Source organism: Oncorhynchus mykiss, chromosome 28 (genome assembly GCF_057628025.1).
Source record: "Oncorhynchus mykiss isolate SJ-2025 chromosome 28, ASM5762802v1, whole genome shotgun sequence".
Classification (NCBI taxonomy): Eukaryota; Metazoa; Chordata; class Actinopteri; order Salmoniformes; family Salmonidae; genus Oncorhynchus; species Oncorhynchus mykiss.
The window spans coordinates 9,874,002-9,888,466 of record NC_143049.1 but is presented as its reverse complement, the minus strand read 5'-3'; the positions used below and the strand labels follow the sequence as shown (position 1 = coordinate 9,888,466).

Genomic DNA, 14,465 nt, shown 5'->3' with positions numbered 1-14,465 from the left:
TGGGACCAAAGTAACAAAGCCTACCATCAGCAAGGGCATTGAAGATGAAACATGGCTGGGTCTTTCAGCATAACAATGATCCCAAACACACCGCCCGGGCAACGAAGGAGTGGCTTCGTAAGAAGCATTTCAAGGTCCTGGAGTGGCCTAGCCAGTCTCCAGATCTCAACCCCATAGAAAATCTTTGGAGGGAGTTGAAAGTCCGTGTTGCCCAGCAACGGCCCCAAAACATCACTGCTCTAGAGGAGATCTGCATAGAGGACTGGGCCAAAATACCAGCAACAGTGTGTGAAAACCTTGTGAAGACTTACAGAAAACGTTTGGCCTCTGTCATTGCCAACAAAGGGTATATAACAAAGTATTGAGATAAACTTTTGTTATTGACCAAATACTTATTTTCCACCATAATTTGCAAATAAATTCATAAAAAATCCTACAATGTGATTTTCTGGATTTTTTTTCCTCATTTTGTCTGTCATAGTTGAAGTGTATCTATGATGAAAATTACTAACCCTAACCCTAACCCTAACCCTAACCCTCTCTCATCTTTTTAAGTGGGAGAACTTGCACAATTGGTGGCTGATTAAATACTTTTTGCCCCACTGTATATATCATTTTGCGTTCATTTGCAGTTTTAAAACAAGTTTGCTGCAATTCTACACATCTTGACATGGGGCAGAGAGGAACATGAGCCGGAGAGAAATGTTTGCAGTTTTTAATTTGATATCGGAGTGAGACTGACAAAATATTTGTTTTCTTAGCCAGGTCAGTAATTCGACCATAATAACAAGTTTAGATAGACTGTCAGTGACTGACATAACAAGAGAAAAACAGCTGATACACAACCATATTACGAAATTGCACCTTGTGTATTCTACTAATCTAACTCTCAACAGTAAGTTGACTGTGTAAAAAATAAATAATTCCAATGATCCGAGGGCTTTCAGATGGTCGGTGGGCGGCTAGTTGCTCATCCCTGGACTAGGGGAAGTTTCTTACCCTCACCAGCATCTTATCAGGCAGAAAGGTTAACCACAACAGGGAATATCGATGATGACTTTTTGCAGTGTGCAGACTGCACTCTCCTGTACTTCAGATTGCACTTTTGGCAAAGATAGGAATTGAGCGAAAATATGCCTTTTTGGATAAAAAGGCAACTCATAGTATATGCAGAAACGTATTGCCTAAAGCTATTGAGATGCATCCGTCCCATTGATTTCCTTAGAGACAGCTCTGTGTCTGTGTTACATATGAGTTTGGTGTGACAGGAAACAGGTAGATGGTGTGGGTTTTGAGTCATGTATGGACCCATGGGTTGGGTAGTCATGCCTTTCAGGGCACGGCCTGTCTCCAGACTGCATTGGGCAAGGTGTTTTTTTGGTGTTGTTGTGGTCGTTGAATAATAGAAACGTTCAGATAAAGTGCACCCTGAAATGGTGAAAGACAAATGACCAAATGTCTTGAATTCATGTTTGAAAACGCCATTATTCTCTAGTTCTGCATTGTGATTCCCCCTTCATGAAAAGCAGAAGTAGGCCTAGACTTTACCAGCAGTTTAGTCATTCAGATCCGTTTATCTGAATGAAGATGTAATTTAAGCTATTGCGAACGTCTTACATTTATGAATTAGAAAGGAAAGAGAGAGTGTAACAACAGAAGTTCTGCTTTTTCCCCATTCATAATCCAGAGTTTGGTCATTGCCAAGTTGTAAGAGCTTGACCGATCCCTTACCTGGGAATGTCATGCTGGGTTTAGTTTACATCTAGGTTTATTTGAACATCTTTGTCAATTCAGCGTACGCTAAAAAAGACTGTAATATGTGATGTCGGATGCTGTCTCGCAAAGCCTGTGTCAATGACTGATCTTGTCTAATGTTCCTTTGGCTGTGTGAACCTCTCACCTACTTCAGTTTAGGTAACTCTCTATTAATATATAAACTCAGCAGAAAAAGAAACGTCCTCTCACTGTCAAATGCGTTTATTTTCAGCAAACTTAACATGTGTAAATATTTATATGAACATAACAAGATTCAACAACTGAGACATAAACTGAACAAGTTCCACAGACATGTGACTAACAGAAATTTAATAATGTGTCCCTGAACAAAGGGGGGGTCAAAATCAAAAGTAACCGTCAGTATCTGGTGTGGCCACCAGCTGCATTAAGTCCTGCAGTGCATCTCCTCCTCATGGAGGAGGGAATGGCCCTAGCCTTCACCCTCCGATCCAACAGGTCCCAGACGTGCTCAATGGGATTGAGATCCGGGCTCTTCGCTGGCCATGGCAGAACACTGACATTGCTTTCTTGCAGGAAATCACTCACAGAAAGAGTAGTATGGCTGGTGGCATTGTTATGCTGGAGGGTCGTGTCAGGATGAGCCTACAAGAAGGGTACCACATGAGGGAGGAGGATGTCATCCCTGTAACACACAGCGTTGAGATTGCCTGCAATGACAACAAGCTCAGTCCGATGATGTTGTGACACACCACCCCAGACCATGACGAACCCTCCACCTCCAAATCGATCCCGCTCCAGAGTACAGGCCTCGGTGTAACGCTCATTTCTTTGACGATAAACGTGAATCCAACCATCACCCCTTGTGAGACAAAACCGCGACTCGTCAGTGAAGATAACTTTTTGCCAGTCCTGTCTGGTCCAGCGACGGTGGGTTTGTGTCCATAGGCGATGTCTGGTGAGGACCTGCCTTACAACAGGCCTACAAGCCCTCAGTCCAGTCTCTCTCAGCCTATTGCGGACAGTCTGAACACTGGTTGAGGGATTGTGCGTTCCTGTTGTAACTCAGTCAGTTGTTGTTGCCATCCTGTACCTGTACTGCAGGTGTGATGTTCGGATGTACCAATCCTGTGTAGGTGTTGTTACACTGGGTCTGCCACTGCGAGGACAATCAGCTGTCCGTCCTGTCTCCCTGTAGCACTGTCTTAGGCGTTTCACAGTACGGGCATTGCAATTTATTGCCCTGGCCACATCTGAAGTCCTCATGCCTTCTTGCAGCCTGCCTAAGGCACATTCACACAGATTAGCATCTGGGCATCTTTCTTCTGGTGTTTTTCAGCAGAAAGGCCTCTTTAGTGTCCTAAGTTTTCATATCCGTGACCTTAATTGCCTACTGTCTGTAAGCCGTTAGTGTCTTAACGACCATTCCACATGTGCATGTTCATTAATTGTTTATGGTTCATTGAACGAGCATGGGAAACGGTGTTTAAACCCTTTACAATGACAATCTGTGAAGTTATTTGGATTTTTACAAATTGTCTTTGATAGACAGAGTTTATGAACCTGAGCTACCCTTACAAGTTTATGAACCATACGAGTTTATGAACATCTGCTAAATTGCATATATTATAATATTATGATGATGATGATTATATTATTATTTAATTGATGTCTGTCTAGTTGGGTCCAGTGTCTGTCCAGTTGGGGTCAATTCTAATTCCATTTAAAATTCCACCTAGTATAAAACAAATATAAGTCATGTTTACATGGATTTATATATTGCCAGTATAGCTAACATGATCAGCCTGAATGGCTGAAGGAATTGGAATTTGTGTAATTGTTGGGGAATTGAATTGGGAATTGAATTCTTGGAATGCACCTAACATTGTAATTGTGGAGGAATTTAATCATCACTGAATTCAGAGACTGACCAGGAATTTGAATTGAATTAAATGGAATTTACAATGAGGGGGAATTGAACTAGAATTGCATTTGTGGAATTAACCCCAAACCTGGTTGTGTTATTTACTTCTCTGCCCTTTTCTGACTATCATGTGCAACCTGTCATCAAACCTTCATTACATTCAGGTTGGCTAGGAGTTTAAGTTATCTGTAGATAGGCCTCTCTCAGCCCAGAACATGGCTTAAAGAGAACTAGTTTGGAAATGACTATCTCCATGCTTACCCATTCATTTGCACACAAAAATGTGATGGAGGGAAGGACAACAGAGAGAGAGGGGAAGTGATGGTCAGAGTGTCCCAATGCCTCTCCCACCATAGGAATCCCTATACAGACGGAACAGTATATTAAATATGACTTAGCTAATATATCCTGGAGGCACATTAACATAGACTAGCCCTGAGGCTATACTCTCTTTGTCTCTCAACCGGAGAGCAACCCTCGGGCTTGGAACAGAAGTCTGTGTGTGTGTGTGTGTGTGTGTGGGCAACGTGCAGTGTGTACTTTTCAACACATGGGCTGTGATAACGGACTACAGTGTTCCAGTCTCTCCTACACACTTATCTCACCTACAGTACATGTTTGTGGTTAGACGACACCTCTGCTCTTTCTCTCTCACTCTCTGTCTTACTTTCTTTCTCTCTTTCTCTCTCTCAATTCAATTCAATTCAAGGGCTTTATTGGCATGGGAAACGTGGTAACATTGCCAAAGCAAGTGAGGTAGATAATATAGCAAGTGAGGTAGCAAGTGAGGTAGATAATATATAAAGTGAAATAAACAATAAAAATTAACAGTAAACATTACACATACAGAAGTTTCAAAACAATAAAGACATTACAAATGTCATATTATATATATATATACAGTGTTTTAACAATGTACAAATGGTTAAAGGACACGAGATAAAATAAATAAGCATAAATTTGGGTTGTATTTACAATGGTGTTTGTTCTTCACTGGTTGCCCTTTTCTCGTGGCAACAGGTCACAAATATTGCTGCTGTGATGGCACACTGTGGAATTTCACCCGGTAGATATGGGAGTTTATCAAAATTGGATTTGTTTTCGAATTCTTTGTGGATCTGTGTAATCTGAGGTAAATATGTCTCTCTAATATGGTCATACAATGGGCAGGAGGTTAGGAAGTGCAGCTCAGTTTCCACCTCATTTTGTGGGCAGTGTGCACATAGCCTGTCTTCTCTTGAGAGCCATGTCTTCCTACGGCGGCCTTTCTCAATAGCAAGGCTATGCTCACTGAGTCTGTACATAGTCAAAGCTTTCCTTCATTTTAATTTTGGGTCAGTCACAGATCTGTCTCTCTCTTTCTCTCTTTCTCGCTCTCTCTTTCTCTCTTCCTCTTTGTCTTTTGCACAGATCTATGCATACATGCTCGGCCACTTATATTTTAACTGTCTACATTGTATTATTATTACTTATAATTATTTTTATTATTGATGGTGTCTGCCTTATTTGCATGAACCGTACGAATAGGACACACAATCAATCTCTGTCCGCAGCTACTTTAAATGCTTCTTACTGTACAGTGGTTGTGTTGCAACTTATCTCATGCAAACACTGATGGAATGACTGAGTAGACCACCAACACTACCTCTACTTCCTTTCTTGTAAGCCCCTGTCTTTTGTTCACCTCTCTCACTCTCTTCCTGTCCCTCCCTCAGCCCCCATCACCTTTCTGTTCTTACCATGTCACACCTAGGCCCTGTGTTAAGAACACTTCATAACACATCATAAACCAGTGGAAAGAGCGCGTGTGTGTGTGTAAATTATCAGAGAATAGTAGCTCCACTCATCAGATAAAACCCTGACTCAGAACCCACAGCAACAGAAAAGGCATCTCTAAAAATAACCAATGATTCATCTGGGCAGTGATAACAATTACTTTCAGATATGACCCCTGCAAACAATAATGAGTTCGTTAGGACGACCCTGTGATGTCACGTAATAGTCGGCCTAAAGTCGTCAGGACGTCGTGTCCTGGTCCCTTGGTGGTTTTGTCTAGTTCTCGGTTGGTCCCGGGAATGTCCCCGAGGACGTTTTTAGGACGTTCTTGGGACGTTGTGTCATTGTCCCCTGGAGGGCGCCTGAACGTTCTTGGGATGTTGTGTCATGGTTCCCTGGAGGTTTTTGTCTAGTCCCCGGTTCGCTCCCGGGGACGTCACCTGATGGTCGCAAAGAGACGTTCTACCAACAAACAAACAAACATTTTACCCAGGGCACACGCACCCTAGTTTCATGACACATCGTCCTTGTTTACTGTTGCCAAGCCCATTAAGGCCCTGATTGGTGAACCACTGATGAATGTGTAGGGAAACTTCTGAAATTTGACAGATTTTGGTGGCCCAGCAGGAAGTCCACCCCAAGTCCAGAGGTTGTAAATTCAAACCCATGTGGGGTCATATTGAAAAGTCAGTGTGAAGTGATCATGCCAAATGCAATCATATAGTCACTGATTGAAGATTTTACACTATTTTAGCTGAACATTATAACAGTTACCTTATAACCCCCATACCATTTAATGACTTTACTTATAATCGTTTGGGGCACCTGGGACCATCACGTGTCAAACACCTCCAGGGGGCCATGACACAATGTCCCAAGAACGTTAAAGGGACTTTCAGGAGTATAAAGAACACGCGGCCACAGAAATACCATAACCAATGGAACGGTGTGTGTGCATGCGTGTGTGTGTGTGTGTGTGTGTGTGTGTGTGTGTGTGTGTGTGTGTGTGTGTGTGTGTGTGTGTGTTATTTAGAGAGGTCTAAACAATCTGTGCTCGGAGAGATGAGTAGCTCCACTCATCAGGTTTAACTTTACCTCAGAACCCGCAGCAACAGAAAACACATCTCGACTACGCAGGATTCATCTGGTCAGTGATGAGCATTACTCTCAAATAATATGACTAGGGGTTTTCCTGGTCAGTTTACCTTCAAAGTGATGGTCACCATGGTGCATACCATCATTATAGGAGTTGGACAATCACCACAGTATTTGTATGGCCTAGCAGAATATTTTGAGGAAATATCCTTGCCATCTGACAGATCAGTCTTGGATTGTTCAAACTGGACCTAAACAGTATTTACATGACAAACACTAACATGCTTATTTACTTTTTTTTTTTTTTTTTTGTAATGCATTTATTACCTAGTAAACTGTTTCTAAATCAGTTTAAGATAAATACATTATAACAGTAATGTGTTCGGCTTGATATTAGTTGATTTTACAGGTGTTTTTACTGCTGCAAAGCTTTGATATAAAAATAAAAGATCATTGGCAACTTCTCATTTTACCCCTGTGGTAACTAACTCATTCTCACACAGTGACAGATTGAAGTCTCCATTTTAACAGTGTCTGCCACACTTCTGCCACTACTGTGTGAATAGTACAGTACTGCACAGTCAGTCAGGGTTAGCGTAGGAATTGTTTGGCGTCCCACTCAAGCCACATCTTCCATTTGGATGTGACGCCTCTGAAAATGTCCTCCCTTGCATTCTCAACCTATCTTGTGGTTAGCTTCAAATGCTACATGGGCCTCTTATTAAACTGTCTCACTAATACTGAGAGACCAGTCGGGCATGTTATCATGCCATTTCTTAACCAAAACACAGCGCTTCCCTCTGTGTCCACATAGACATGCATTAAACCAGCCTCTCAGTACTAGAACTAGAAATATATGGCTAGAGTAGTGTCACTCACCACCGCTATGGAAACCCGCTAAGTCACCAGTGATGAGAAAGTGATAGCGGGGGAGACAGTCCTCATGGTTAGGGGGTTCTGTGGGAGGAAACCCGTCTGTGATGCTCTCTGAGTGTAGGAAAAGTATTTGCATACGGGTATGTTGTGTCTCTGCGTATGAGGTTGGTGGGCTTAAAAAGAGCTACAGTTCTGGTGAGCGTGACACATCTGACTGCAGACTCAGAGTCAGTGATACAGGCAGAATGAAGGCCCTCCTCGCTCTCCCGCTTCTCTTCACCACCGCTCTACTGATGTCCACCACTTCGGCTCAAGGTGTGTGTGTGTGTTCTGTGATCATGCATTTGGTTAGATAGTGTTAGATTCCACTCAAGATGTTTGTTCTTAGCATAGGAAGCAAATTGATGACGATGGAAATTCAAGAGGAAGAAAATGTTGTCATGCTTTATAAGTACAGTGGACATGGATGATGGTGATGATGAACATGACAATACAACTCTTCTCTCTCTTGTAGCCGGTGGATCAGTAATCTCCTGCTGTTTGGAGATTAAAGGCACTATAGTGCGCCGCAACCTGATCGATTCCTACTACCTACAGGACACAGCCATGTGTAACATAAAGGCAGTGACGTAAGTGCTCATAACATCATTGGCATTGTTGAATTCGATATTAAGAATAGCAAGCTAGGACTGATGGTGTGGTTAGCTAAACTAGCAACTCTGTTTGTTTGACTACCAAGGCAACTACAGTAGCTGTCGAGTAAACTTGCTAGCTACGTCAGTGGATGTTGAACACTTTTTTACCTGCAAATGAACACATCTCGAGCGGCAAATGTGTTAAATTATAGCCATGGTATAAAAGGCATAATCAACTCGGGGCTCTATGCGTTCTCTGGAAAATAATGCAACTGTGGAAGGTTAGTTTCACTCCGCTAGCGGGTCGTGGAACACACTTTTCACATTGTTCATTTTCCATTGATTATCCCTTACTTATTTCATCCTTTGTGAATGCAGTATATGAATGCATTATACCCAGATAGACAGTTGGTTCATAGAAAGCATGACTGTTTTGAGCGCGTATTGTGACTGGTCTAATAGTTTTTTTTAAACCTGTTCTTTCCCCAGGTTTGTCACAGTGAAAGGCCTACGAATCTGCTCTGACACTTCCAACCCCTGGGCACAGAAAACCATGCAGTACCTGAACGAGAAGAACAAGTCTCACACACTGCAAAAACATCACATCACCTCAACTACTACTTCTACTACAACCACCACTATCGCACAACCAGCCAACAACAACCCTCACAAAACAACATTTTCAGCTCGCCACCCCAAAATTGCTTCTCAATGGTCAACAACTCACCACAAGACGTAGAGGGAGAGAGAATTTTCCAGTTCCTAGTACAGCCGACTATTGACTTTGAATGTTTGAATATTTTCAATATGCAGCTATTATAACGTTTGTCACTTTAATGAATATCTTTATATATTTATGAATGATTCAATCGAATTTACTTCCACAGTGAATTTGATGATTGTGATTGTGTGTTAACTTTCTGGCTATTTGCCAGTATGCCTAAACAATGTATAATGTTTCTTAATAAAATAATAGTTTTAAATGGCCGATTTGTTGTCCTCTGTCATCCAATGTGATAGCCAACATGTGGGGAGGGTTCTGGTGCAAGATGGCTGCCATGCATCACCCTGGTGCGCGCTAGATATTAGCAATGGATGAGCAGCACTTTACAATACAATAAGTGAAAAAAATGACATAAAAGCAACGCATACCAATGATTAGGTGGGGTAAGTTAAGAAAAGCAGGTATTGATGTTAAAAGTGATGTTTTCTGCTGACCTCTAGCTGTGGATATTAGTCACTTTGTTCCACAACTAATTACCTATATGGCCCATAAGTTCCATGATCGTCACATCAGGCCATGCTAGAAAGGACAGATGGATAGACACACATGTTACACAAATGCTATTAACCCCAAACCTGAACTATAACCTTACCGTGAATTTGACCTCTTACCCTATTTGATAAAGAACAAGCTCTACCTAGTACCTACTCATCAAATCTGACCATATTGACACTATTATCCAGTTTATGTAATGTTCGTCGTCTTCCTCTGATGAGGAGTAAGAGAGATCGGACCAATTTGCAGCGTGGTATGTGTCCATATTTATTAAAATGAACACGGAAACAACAAAAATAAAAAAGAGAAACAACCGAAAACAGTTCTGGCTGGTGCCAGACACACAACAGAAAACAATCACCCACGAAACACAATAGAAAACAGGCTACCTAAATATGCTTCTCAATCAGGGACAGCTGCCTCTGATTGAGAACCATACCAGGCCAAACACAGAAATAGCAAATCATAGAAAAACGAACATAGACAACCCACCCAACTCACGCCCTGACCATACTAAAACAAAGACATAACGTGACAGAACGTGACAGTTTAGCATGGCCATCTAGTGACCTCTGTCTTTCAACCGTGGAGTCAGAACCAGACGGTGCTTTCTAGAATTAGACTCATTCTAGAATTATCCATTTCAATGGCTCCAGGAGAGAGGGAAAGCTGTGGAGTTGTTTCAACTGTATCGGTGTACACAGTAAAACATGGCTGGAGTTCCGGTGGAGCAACCGGTTAGCGCGTGGTGTACACTAACAGTGGCGGTTGATGTTAAATAGGTTACTACATGTGGGAAGAGAGAAAGTTAACGCTGTCTCTCTGTTAACCGGAGGGGTTTTGGGGGCTGCTGTGGAGTAGGTATGAGTGTTTGAGGTGTAGCGAATGCTCTAGTATGCCACAGCGGATTTTCCCCTTCCGTCTGTACAGCCACTTACAACACCTCCATTTCTGTTTCCACCTCTGTAAAGTCACATCGTTCTGTGCACTATGAATACTATTTAGTGTGTATGGTTGTGTGTAAGTCACACAATGTACAGTATGTTGCTAACTTAGCGATATGAGTTTCTTTGGATAAAAGCATCTGTTAATATTACCATATTATTGTATAATTCCTCATGTGTGTACAGTACCCTCCTTGGGTGTCTTGAAAGACAGTTAAAGCAAACTGTACCTTCATTTTGACTCTGATTATTCATGAAAAACATTTACATAAAAGCACTCACTTCTGGAGGGAGATTAGAAAACAATAATTTGTTGCTACTACATTGTTGGTAGCGATGATTAGGACTGCCTTTAATGCATTTCTTAAGTGATGTCTTTATTTTACAATTAGAGTTTGTTTGAGACTGGGAATGTCTTGTTCTCTCAAGGAATGAGAGGCAGTCTTGATTCGGAGTCAGAGTCATTGGTTTCTACTGTACCTGTATCTGTAGTTTTGCTTTGTTGTCATCATCAGTGACATCATTATCCTGTCTCGTTACCAGTGCAGTGAAAAGGTTCCAGTATTCTGTGTTTGTGTAGTGTATGTACTGTATGTATGTGTGTGTGTGTGTGTGTGTGTGTGTGTAGTCTACGTGGTTCAGTAAGAAGTGATGGAGAGGCTCTCTGTGGTCTGTCAGTCAGAAGGGGAAAAGTTAGGACTCCTACTGTTGTTCCTTTCTTCGCCAGTGTCAGAAGTAGAGGGTCCCACTAGCTGTGGTTAACACATGTTATCCACCATTAGGTAGGCTACATGTGTTAGCCTGACACAACCCACAGTGGAGGAAACCCTTCTACATTAAAACTATGCTCCTATCTTTTCCATGGAGACCAGAGAAAGGTTAGCAGGAGACGGAGGCAGCGATAATGAAAAGCAACTCAGTGGTTTAAAGGAAGAAGACAGTGTGAGAACAGGAGCAAACGTTTTCTGTGTGGCACTTTATTATCAGCTAGGCTGTATCACTGTCTAACGGTAGAGCTCTGTGGCTGAAACAACAGCTGTACACATTCTCTCGCGGGCCCTGTCATCGATTACTGGATTTACTTTGACCAGTTAGGCCGAGGTAATCTTTCATGAAAAATGCTTCTGAAAGAAAAGGTTTTAATCTGTCAGTCTGTCTTCATCACGCACATCCTGTATGTCACAATTTCTTATTATTATGTATTTGTATTTGTTTTGTTTTTCTGAGAACAAACTATCAGATATGTAACCTGTGGTTGAAACCAGGCCTGTATAAAGACATGCATATACGCACTATACACACACTATTCTACACACTCGATTCTAGAGTACAGGAAGTGGTGTTTTTGGTTATACGATGCTACGATTCAGTTCCAGTGAAAAGGTAGACACGCCACAATTATTTAGAAGATCATGGCCTCAGACTCAGATTAACACACTATTACTTTATTCATTTACCTTTAGCTACCCAGTGGTGTGAAGTACTTAAGTAAAAAATACTTCAAAGTACTGATTAAGTAGTTTTGGGGGGTATCTGTACATGACTTTACTATTTATATTTTTAACAACTTTTACTTTTACTGCACTACATTCATAAAGAAAATATTGTACTTTCTACTCCATACATTTTCCCTGACACCCAAAAGTACTTGTTACATTTTGAATGCTTAGCAGGACAGGACAATTGTCAAATTCACGCACTTATCAAGAGAACACGTGGTCATCCCTGCTGCCTCTGGCCTGGCGGATTCACTAAATACAAATGCATATTTTGTACATAATTTCTGAGTGTTGGTGTGAGCCTGGCTAACCATACATTTTTAAAACAAGAACATTTTAATTGACTTTTACTCAAGTCGTTTTTTACTGGCTTCTCACTTCTACTTGAGTAACTTTCTATTAAGGTATAAAATAAAACAAAATGTTACATACAATTTTGGGGGGACAGATTTTATCGCTGGTGTAGCGAAATGCTTGTGTTTCTAGCTTCAACAGTGCAGTAATATCTAACAATTCACAACAATACACACAAATCTAAAAGTAATAATGTAATTAAGAAATATATAAATATTGATTGATCTTCAAGATGTTCAAACGTTCATAGATGACCAGCAGGGTTAAATAATAATCACAGTGGTTGTAGAGGGTGCAACAGGTCAGCACATCAGGAGGAAATGTCAGTTGGCTTTTCATAGCCGAGCATTCAGAGGTCAAGACAGCAGGTGTGGTAGAGAGAGAAAGAGAGAGTCAAAAACAGCAGGTCCTGGACAAGGTAGCACATCTGGTGAACAGGTCAGGGTTCCCTAGCCGCAGGCAGAACAGTTGAAACTGGATCAGCAGCACAACCAGGTGGACTGGGGACAGCCAGGAGTCATCAGGCCAGGTAGTCCTAGGGCTCAGGTCCTCTGGTAGGGGAGGGAGGGAGGGAGACAGGGAGAACGAGAGAAGTAGAGGGAGCATACTTAAATTCACACAGGACACCAGACATAACAGACTGACCCTAGCACCCCGGCACATAGACTATTGCAGCATAGATACTGGATACTGAGACAGGGGTGGATCGGGGGACACTGTGGCCCCGTTCGACGAAACCCCCGGACAAGGCCAACCAGGCAGGATATAACCCCACCCACTTCTCTAAAGCACAGCTCACACACCACTATCGGGACATCAACACACCATCAACTTACTACCCTGAGACAACACTGAGTATTGCCCACGAAGATCTCCTCCACCACACGAACAAGAGGGGGCGCAAAACCAGACAGAAAGATCACGTCTATGACTCAAACCACGCACACCTCCTAGGGACGGCATGGAAGAGCACTAGTAAGCCAGTGTTTCAGCCCCCGTAATAGGGTCAGAGGCAGAGAATCCCAGTGTAGAGACAGGAGCCGGCCAGGCAGAGACAGCAAGGGCAGTTCATCGCTCCAGTGCCTTGCCGTTCACCTTCGCACCCCTAAGCACCTGTACTGACTTCACCTTCTGGATGATAGCGGGGTGAACCTAGTTGTGGCTCGGGTGGTTGAAGTCTTTGAGGATCTTTTTGGCCTTCCTGTGACATTGGGTGCTGTAGGTGTCCTGGAGGGCAGGCAGTGTGCCCCCGGTGATGCATTGGTGCATTGGTGCCCCCGGTGATGCAACCCTTGATTGTGGGCGGTGCAGTTGCCGTACCAGGCGGTGATACAGCCCGACTGGATGCTCTCAATTGTGCATATGAAAATGTTTATGAGGGTCTTAGAGGCCAAACCACATTTCTTCAGCCTCCTGAGGTTGAAGAGGGACTGTTGCGCCATCTTCACTATACTGTCTGTGTGGGTGGACCATTTCAGATTGATGGTGGGTGGACCGTCAGTGATGTGTACGCCAAGGAACTTGAAGCTTTCCACCTTCTCTGCTGCGGGTCCTGTCGATGTGGATAGGGGCATGCTCCCTCTGCTGTTTCCTGAAGTCCACGATCAGCTCCTTTGTTTTGTTGACGTTGATGGAGAGGTTATTTTCCTGGCACCACTCCGCCAGGGCCCTCACCTCCTCCCTGTAGGCTGTGTAATGCTCCGGGTGCCGTGGGTGTGGAGTCAAACGCAGGAGACAGAGAGTGCAATGCTGTGCGTCTTTAATAGCACCAACGCACCACAGGGTGCTCACAATAGTTACGTTCCCAAACACAGGGAATCAAAATGTACAACGGAAAAAATCACAACCAGCCACTAACACGTACCTCTACAACAGAGCCGAAGGTTACACTGAAATAATCCCGCACAACAACCAGGCGGGCCGGCTGTCTAATAAAGACAAACTAATTATACATAAACAGGTGCTACCAATAAACATACAAGGAGGGGGAGGAAAGACAATCAGTGGCAGCTAATAGGCCGGTGACGACGACCGCCGAGCGCCACCCGCCTGGGAAGGGGAACCACCCTCGGTCGGACTCGTGACAGGCTGTCTCATCGTTGTTGGTAATCAAGCCTACTACTGTTGTGTCGTCTGCAAACTTGATGATTGAGTTGGAGGCGTGCTTGGCCACGCAGTCATGGGTGAACAGGGAGTACAGGAGGGGGCTGAGCACGTACCCTTGTGGATCAGCGAAGAGGGGGTGTTGTTTCCTACCTTCACCACCTGGGGGTGGCCCGCCAGGAAGTCCAGGACCCAGTTGCACAGGGCGTGGTTCAGACCCAGGGCCCTGAGCTTAATGATGAGCTT

The 14,465-nt window shown here is 43.1% G+C and overlaps 1 protein-coding gene across 1 annotated transcript; it reads left to right on the top strand.

Moving 5' to 3' along the window:
* The first annotated feature begins 7,279 nt into the window (after positions 1–7,279).
* On the top strand, positions 7,280–9,027 carry LOC110508274 (uncharacterized). The gene is made up of 3 exons (XM_021588700.3): positions 7,280–7,720; positions 7,920–8,034; positions 8,530–9,027. Exons 1-3 carry the CDS (start codon positions 7,510–7,512, stop codon positions 8,777–8,779), a joined length of 576 nt encoding a protein of 191 aa, XP_021444375.2. The 5' UTR covers positions 7,280–7,509; the 3' UTR covers positions 8,780–9,027.
* The last annotated feature ends 5,438 nt before the right edge of the window (positions 9,028–14,465 follow it).

What these genes read in the sequence shown, in the direction of transcription:
- LOC110508274 (XM_021588700.3), top strand. Translation starts at nt 7,510, where the DNA reads ATGCTCTCTGAGTGTAGGAAAAGTATTTGCATACGGGTATGTTGTGTC. An exon ending in GTCCACCACTTCGGCTCAAG is followed by an intron (nt 7,721 to 7,919) that starts GTGTGTGTGTGT and finishes TCTCTCTTGTAG; the next exon opens with CCGGTGGATCAGTAATCTCC. An exon ending in TGTAACATAAAGGCAGTGAC is followed by an intron (nt 8,035 to 8,529) that starts GTAAGTGCTCAT and finishes TTCTTTCCCCAG; the next exon opens with GTTTGTCACAGTGAAAGGCC.